Source organism: Ochotona curzoniae, unplaced genomic scaffold, assembly GCF_017591425.1.
Source record: "Ochotona curzoniae isolate NIBS_2020 unplaced genomic scaffold, NIBS_Ocur_1.0 contig_1014, whole genome shotgun sequence".
Taxonomy (NCBI): Eukaryota; Metazoa; Chordata; class Mammalia; order Lagomorpha; family Ochotonidae; genus Ochotona; species Ochotona curzoniae.
This window is the reverse complement of record NW_024464920.1, coordinates 37,072,486-37,080,725: the sequence shown is the minus strand read 5'-3', so window position 1 is coordinate 37,080,725 and position 8,240 is coordinate 37,072,486. Positions and strand designations below refer to the sequence as shown.

The window sequence follows — 8,240 nt, the reverse complement described above, 5'->3', positions numbered from 1 at the left end:
GCAAGCATCCCATATGGGCACTGGTTCATGTCCCAGCTCTTCCACTTCCCATCCAGTTCCCTGCTTGTGGAAAAGCAATCAAGGACGGCTCGAAGTCTTGGGATCATGCATCCCCATGAGAACCCAGAAAAAGTTCCTGGCTCCTGGCTTCAGATTGGCTCAGCTCCAGCCATTGCGACTACTTGTAGAGTGAACCAGTGGGTGATCTTTTTCTCTATCTTTTCTGTAAATATGCCTTTCCCCCCCCCCCCCAAAAAAAAAAAAGGCGGGGGGGGCCTGGTGAGATGGGCTAGGAGCTAAAGTCCTTGCCTTTCATGTGCTGGCTCTAATCCTCATAGCCCCACTTCCCATCCAGCTCCCTGCTTGTGGCCTGGGAAAGCAGTCAAGGATGGCCTAAAGCTTTGGGAGCCTGCACCTGTGTGGGAGACACAAAAGAAGCTCCTGGCTTCTGACTTCGGATCAACTCAGATCCAGCGGTTGCAGTCACTTGGGAAGTGAATCATCGGATAGTATATCTTCCTCTCTGTCTATCCTCCTCACTGTATATCTGACTTTGCGATAAAAATAAATAAATCTTAAAAAAAAGAAAAAGTTCATGGAGAAATGGAATAAAAAATGCAGGCTTGTCTTTGTGCACAAAAATTTTTCATATAATATATAGAAATTGCATATTATGAATAAATATACATATTATGAATAAAAATAAAAATAAATATTATGAATAAACTATACATATATCTGAATAAACTTATTTGATTTTTTTCATGATCTTCTTGAAGTACTAAGTGTCTGGTAATTAAAGTGTCACGATCTTTTTGAAGTACTGTGTCTGGTAATTAAAGTGTGCTCCGGAGAAGGATAAGCATTGAGGTCATCTTGACCTTCGGTCACTTGCTTTAAAATGGGCAGGAGCAACAGTGCCACCTGGTGGCAAAGACTAAGTGGTGCAATTCACCCTAATTTAAAACCTTTTTTTTTTTTAAGATTTATTTATTTTTTTATTGCAAAGTCAGATATACAGAGAGAAGAGAAGATCTCCCGTCTGATAACTCACTTCCCCCCCAAGTGCTTGCAATGGCCAGAGCTGAGTTGATCAGAAGCCAGGATCCAGAAACTTCTTCAGGGTCTCCCACATTGGTACAGGAGCACAAGGCTTTGGCCGTCCTTTACTGCATTCCCAAGCCACAAGTTGGGATGGGAAGTGGGGCCACTGGGATTAGAACCAGCGCTGATATGGGATCCTGGTGCGTGCAAGGCGAGGACTTTAGCTGCTATGCTACTGTGCCTGGCCTGAAATTTTTTTAAAACTGTTTACTTGGATATACCTAGGTTACTTATTTAATAGCATAATAGCTGCTGTTTGAGAAATTATTACCAGATGCTAGCTAAATATGGTGCATGTATTAATTCTCACAATATGTCTAAGATATTAATTAATAATAAGTATATTGGTATAACTCTAAAAAGAAAGAACACATGGATTGGATGAAATATCCTGCCTAGGGTCACAGCTGATCATTGGGACAGGCAGAATTCAGACCCAGGTCAGTCTCATTCCAGAGTTTCTATCTGAAGCACTAAGCTTTACTGCTTATTTAAGGATTGAATGTGAATTATTAGCTAAAACTCAGGGAGGAGGTTTTTAAGTCATTGTCAACTGGGACCTGGGAATATGAACTCAATGTGTTCCCATACTTCATTTTTTTTTTTTTATTAATTGCATTGCATTATGTGACACAGTGTTATGGGCACTGGGATTCCCCCCACCCCTACCCAACCCTCTCCCCATGGTGGATTTCTCCACCTTGTTGCATTTCTACAGTTCAAATTCAGTTGAGGTTCTTTCATTGGAAGTATTTACCAAGCATAAAGTCCAGCATCTTATTATCCTAGTGAGTTCAACGATTTCTTGGTGAGATCATCTCTAGTCTGAAGGTAAAGCCAGCCATACTTCATATTTTAAAGATAAGGACCTGGGCCTGGTGCAATAGCCTAACCTCCCCTGAGATTCCATATGGGTGTTAGTTTGTGATCTGGCTGTTCCATTTCCTATGCAGCTCCCTGTTTGTGACCTGGAAAAGCAGTAGAGGATAGACCAAAGCCTTAGGACCCTGCACCAATGTGGAAGACCTGATGGAAGCTCTTGGCTTCAGATTGGCTCAGCTCTGGCCATTGTGGCCTGTTGGGGAATGAACTAGGAGATGGAAGATCTTTTTCTCCGTCTCCTTCTCTCTGTAAAATCTGACTTTCCAATAAAAATTTAACAGTAAATCTTTTTTTAAAAGCTTTATTTATTTTTTTATTGCAAAGTCAGATATACAGAGAGGAGGAGAGCAGAGAAGGTCTTCCACCCAATGATTCACTCCCCAAGTGACTGCAATGGCCAGAGCTGCGCCAATTCAAAGCCAGGAGCCAGAAGCCAGGAGCTTCTTCTGAGTCTCCCACGCAGACACAGGGTCCCAAGGCTTTTTTTTTTCCACTGCTTTTCCTGGCCACAAGCAGGGAGTTGGATGGAAAGTTGGGCCACTTGGATTAGAACCGGCACCCTTATGGGATCCAGATACATTCAAGGTGAGTACTTTAGCTGCTAGGCTACTGTACCAGGTCCTAAAAGTAAATCCTTTTTTTTTTAAGATTTATTTATTTGGGCCCGGCGCCTTGGCCTAGTGGCTAAAGTCCTCGCCTTGAACATGCCCAGGATCCCATATGGGCACCGGTTCTAATCCCGGTGGCTCCACTTCCCATCCAGCTCCCTGCTTGTGGCCTGGGAAAGCAGTCGAAGACGGCCCAAAGCTTTGGGACCCTGCACCCGTGTGGGAAACCTGGAGGAAGTTCCTGGCTCCTGGCTTCAGATCGGCATAGCATCGGCCATTGCACTCACTTGGGGAGTGACTCATTGAATGGAAGATCTTCCTCTCTGTCTCTCCTCCTCTCTGTGTATCTGACTTTGTAATAAAAATTAAATAAATCTTAAAAAATTAAATTATTAAAAATATGCAATTATGTATCAAAACAAATAGAGTATGATGCCATGGCTCAACAGGCTAATTCTCCACCCTGTGGCATCAGCTCATGTCCTGGCTGCTCCACTTCCCATCCAGCTCCCTGCCTGTGACCAGTGGACCATTTACTCCTTAAATGCCAAAGTTGGGAGCCCAAAAACTCAAGCTAGGTTTCCCATGTGAATGGCAGGGATCCAAGTACTTGAGCCATATCCCCTGCTGCCTCTCAGGGTCTACATCAGCAGCAAGCAGAAATGAGCAGTAGAGTGAGAAACTGGGCACCTCCAACATGGATACAGGCATTCCGGAACATCCCGAGGTCCTCGCCAGATGCCTTCCTGTCACACTTGTGCTCTGCCGGCCAGGCCTCCTGCGAAGGATTCAGAATGATCAGAATTGGGACTATTCTACAGCTCCATTAGAACAGGTGATGCTTGGGAAAGCTAGCATGACCCAATAGATCTCACTAGGCCACTAAGTACTGAACCAAGGACTACAACTTCCCTGGGTGCTGATTCTTTGTCTATAAAATAGGCAGAGGGAAAGCCAGATGCCTTGCAGGGTCCTTTTAGATTTTAAAATGCTTTAATTAAAACAAAGTGGAAAAAGCTTTGTTGCTCCCTCCTTAAAGCACCCCTAGCCCAGAAATGACTCATTCTAAATCCTGAGACCACTACACCTCAGGACCAGGGTGTTTAGCACATACTCTCAACCCTGAAACACATACCCAAAGGTACCCCTGAAGCCTAGTTCAGAAATTTTTGAGGGCCTGGCACAATGGCGCAGTGGTTAAGGTCCTCACCTTGTACGCCCGGGAACCCATATGGACGCCGGTTCTAATCCCAGCAGCCCTGCTTCCTATCCAGCTCCCTGCCTGTGGCCCAGGAAAGCAGTCGAGGATGGCCCAAAGCTTTGGGACCCTGCACCCGTGTGGGAGACCTGGAAGAGGCTCCTGGCTTTGGATCGGCATAGCATTGGCCGTTGCGCTCACTTGGGGAGTAAATCATCGGACGGAAGATCTTCCTCTCTGTCTCTCCTCTCTGTATATCTGCCTTTCCAATAAAAATAAAATAAATCTTTAAAAAAAAAAAAGAAATTTTTGAGTTATTTTTTATTGTTGGAAAGGCAGATTTAAGGAGTCAGAAAGGTCTTCCATCTGTTGATTCACTCTCTAAATGACTGTAACAGCCAGAGCTGAGCTGATCCAAAACTGGAAGCCAGGAGCTTCCTCTGGATCTCCTAGGCGGGTGAAGGGTCCCAAGGCTTTGAACCAGCCTGGACTGCTTGCCAGGCTATAGGCAGGGAGCTGGATGGGAAGTGGAGTTGCTGGGACACAAAATGGGGCCCAAATGAGATTCTGACACTTGAAGGTAGAGGATTAGAAAGTTGAGAATTACACCAGGGCCTAGTTCAGTCATTAAAGCTAACAGGTCAGATGCACAGCGGCCAATGCGTGAACTGAGAAAGATGTGTTATTACTGCCGGCATCAGGCTAAGAGCTCACACTTGCAAAAAGGCCTTTCCTTCAGCAACTTTCCTGCCCTCATCACTTGCTCTCTGACAGAGCCCTTACTTTTCAGTTGGCTACGACCAACAGCCCCTTCCCGTCTCTGCTCTTGCTGACCCCTCCATCTGGAAGGGCAGAAAGGGAACAATGCATGGTCATTATTTCCTTTTAAGATCAAGTTTGGCACTGATGCATGGAATTCTAGAATTCCATACTACAAAGGATTTAGAGGCTGCTTTTCTCACAATGAGAATCTCAACACACTGTTTCGCGTTGGGGCAGTAAATCTACACCGACCAGGACATGAGTGGCGCAGACCCTCAGAAGGCCAGAAAAGAAGTGCAGACCTGCCTGCTGCACCAACCCCCATCCGTCCTCTCCCTCCGCCTCCCCGCCCGTCTGGAATCCTGTATGTTCAAATCTGATGAAAGGGCTGATTCCAGGCCACGCAAAGACAACACAATGTGCACTTTGGGTTTCATTTTTTTTTTCTTCAGTTCATTTCCATAAAAACCTAATAGAAAAGGCAATGCCGCCATCTTCCCCTCCTGGGGGTGATCCGTCCGCCTGCACTCCTCCGACGGTTCTCAGAGTTCATCATGAGATGTGTGCAGGGCATGGTCACAGAGATCTGCAAACAGAAAGCAATGACGCCACGTTCAGGCCAACACAAGCCACTCTTGAGAAAATTCCTGCAGCGAAGTTGACAACACACACACACACCCCATCCTTGCGTGTATCCGCTTACAAATGGCAAAACATCCCCTCACCCACACCCTCACTTCTCTCTCCAATTCTGAAAGCTGACAGGAGGAGAACTAAGATGAACACCCTGAGGCCCTAAGCCAAGGGAAACGAAAGGCAGTTCAGGTTATCCTCAGGACCTCAGCCCTGCTCCCCTGCCGCTCCCCCAGAGCAGGTGGCCACCCATGTACACAGGGCGGCGAGAGGAGGGGTTGAACCAGGCAGGAACTCACCTGTTCGCTTACTGCAAAGTTTGTCTTTGACATTGTCAGCCTCCCGGGAGAAGAACTCAATGAGCTCATCTTCATATTCTTCCACGATGCTCTCACACTGCCAGACCAAAGGCGAGACAAGGAGGTGAACCTGGCTTCCCACCTGAGCCCTCTGCCAGCCCTCCCCACGTGCGCTCCAAGCAACTCACCGCAAACTTGAGGGTGCCACTGATGTCGGAATCGATGCGGATGCCCTGTAGGTCCAGCTCACTGGACTCCCCGTTGCGGCCCACTACGCGGACGTAGTTCTTGCGGTGGGTGGACGGGTCGATCTGTTCCCCGTATTCCTTCATCCGGTCGCACACCTCCTCCAGCAGTTCCGTGAGGTGGGCTTCTGAGCGGGCGTAAGGCACCTACAAACGGCTCCAGCTTTCGGTCACTCTCTTCCACGTCTATACAGCCCTCCTCGTCCCTCCGGCTCTGGCTCAACCCACTTATTCTAAAAGTCCTTCCGTCATTAAAACAGGACACTTGACGTGCACAGTTTCAAAGGACTTTCAAACAACTGGTTTGAAACCTCCTCCTGGTCTCCCATGTGGGTGCAGGGTCCCAAGGCTTTGGGCCGTCTTCGACTGCTTTCCCAGGCCACAAGCAGGGAACTGGATGTGAAGGGGGGCTGCTGGGATTAGAACCGGCGCCCATTTGGGATCCTGGCACATTCAAGGCGAGGACTTTAGCCGCTAGGCCACCGGACCAAACATAAAGAAACCTTTACGTTTCTTTGTATGCTGCTCCCTAGTGGCAGCTCTGGGTATAGGTGTGTGTGAGATTTTTAACGGAAATGATCTATTTAAAAGCCTGGGACCTTTAGTTCTTTTTGAATGACTGTGTGCTATCCTAGTACTAGAGAGAAAACATTGGGTTACATGGACTAGGGACAGAGAGAAGAGGGCGGAGCAGGGCCCCCTGCTCCCAGCTAACAAGCTCTACACAGAAACAAAGTACTTAAGGTTTGGGATGAGGAAGAAAGTGTTTAAGGAACAATCTCTAGCTTCCTGTAAATGAGACATGAGCCCAGTCTTTGAGGTAGCTCTTGAGTTAGGGTTTGCTTCTGCAAAGCCAAGGCCCTTCTTAACGGAGCTGACTTCTCAGTCAAAGCTGGTGTAAGGGGTTGGAGGGGTGTTTAGTTACCTCCACCACGGACTGGCTGCCATCTGGATTGATCCTGAAAGATCCCATCTGAATGGTCTTCTTGGGATCTACCTGGGCAATCTCCCACTCCAGTTCATCCACCAGAGCCCTGCAGGCTGGGGTTGGAGGACAAAGGGGTGGTGGCAAATGCCATTACTCATTTTTCTCCAGGGCCCTGCCCTGATGCCACTTCCTCCCTCCCCTCCGCCCCCCAGCTGTTTACCGCCACAGTGTAGGTCCTGACTTCTCCGAGCCCAGGCAGCTCCTAGCAGGGTCCCAAGAAGCAGGGCCAGCCAACCCCAGCCTTTCATCTTTAACGCAGTGGGGCCGCTCCACCTGCATTTGGGTAAACACAAAAACACAAACTGAGGCCCCCCCCGACTCCATTCTTCATCTCCCATCCCAAGGCCTTGGGAAGGTTCAGCGCGGCTGCCACTTTCCAGGAAACGGGACACAAAGGGGCTCCTGTGCGGTCGGCGCTAGAAGGCTGGTTCCCTGGGAGCTCAGGACTGGGGGCGCAGTCCCCAGGCGCTACGTCGACAGGTGAACCCCCAGATGTGGCCACTTAAGCCCTGGGGGACAAAGGTTCACAGGGCGATGTGGCAGCTACGGGACGGGGGCTGGCGACACTGATCAGGCAGGCACGGGGAAGCTTGCCGGCCAGGGGCCTGCGGTCAGGCTAGGCCGCCGAGGAGAGCGCTCAATACCCCGGGGCCTGCTTGGATGCAGCACAGATGCCGCCTGCATGCCCACCTCCCAGCAGCACGTGAAGGGGCTGCCCCGGGCGGACCAGCCCCTTCCTTAGGGCTCCACCAGGGCTTTCACTCCGGTCCATCCCCCAACCCTCGGGGCCGAGCGCCTCCTCCGTCCGCATGCGTCCCACCTCTGCTCCCGGGGCCGCCGCCGTGGCCCAGGCGCTGCAAAACCGCCGGACTCTCACTTTGGCTTCGGTGGCTCGTAAGCCTCGCACCTGGCTGAGGGGGGAGCGGGGCTGTCCGCGTTCCTCCAGAGCGCGTCGGTGCTTTCGAAGACACGGAGGGGTGTCCCTGCCGCCGCCTGACCCGAGTCGCTGCACCCTACCCGAGCGCCTTGGCAGGGCTCAAGTGCGCCTCCAGGTGAGCCCCCCGCCACGGAGCGACCCCAGGCTCGCCCAGGCAAACTCTCGCGCGAACAGGCAAAAACGTAGGAAAGGCACAGAGGCGGCGAGGACCCAGACTGCAGAAGGACCCAGACTTGCGTGGCGGACAGCTCCACGTGACCACCAGGGGTTAGCCGAAGGAGTGGCCTGCGGCGCGGACAGAGCCAGTGTAGTAAGGCGCCAGCGTGTGCATCATTGTAGGTGGGCTAGGGTGTTCAAAAAGCTGTGCTGCCAGCCGGCCACGTCTCGAAACTACATCTCCCAGCACACACTGCAGCGCCGGCTGACCTTTGTCCGCAGCTGCTGAGCTTAGGATGTGCTGGGAACTGTAGTTTTTTCGTTTGCATGTTAATAAGGAAACCATGCTATGTATTTCCAGCAATCTGATCTTAGGGGGGCTACGAATCCACAGCAGAGACCCAGTAGCACCCAGGAAGGAACAGTTA

At 50.2% G+C, this 8,240-nt stretch overlaps 1 protein-coding gene across 2 annotated transcripts; it reads right to left on the bottom strand.

The window, feature by feature from the left end:
* Positions 1 to 4,960: 4,960 nt before the first annotated feature.
* On the bottom strand, positions 4,961 to 7,951 carry CNPY2 (canopy FGF signaling regulator 2). Of its 2 annotated transcripts, none has more exons than XM_040990387.1 (6): positions 7,627 to 7,951; positions 6,880 to 6,992; positions 6,657 to 6,772; positions 5,675 to 5,878; positions 5,487 to 5,583; positions 4,961 to 5,140 (listed from the first exon to the last, which is right to left on the bottom strand). In XM_040990387.1, exons 2-6 carry the CDS (start codon positions 6,965 to 6,967, stop codon positions 5,097 to 5,099), a joined length of 549 nt encoding a protein of 182 aa, XP_040846321.1. In that variant the 5' UTR covers positions 6,968 to 6,992; positions 7,627 to 7,951; the 3' UTR covers positions 4,961 to 5,096. The 2 variants fall into 2 exon arrangements, with proteins under 2 accessions (XP_040846321.1, XP_040846312.1); XM_040990378.1 differs by having other exon boundaries at positions 7,540 to 7,950.
* Positions 7,952 to 8,240: the final 289 nt, after the last annotated feature.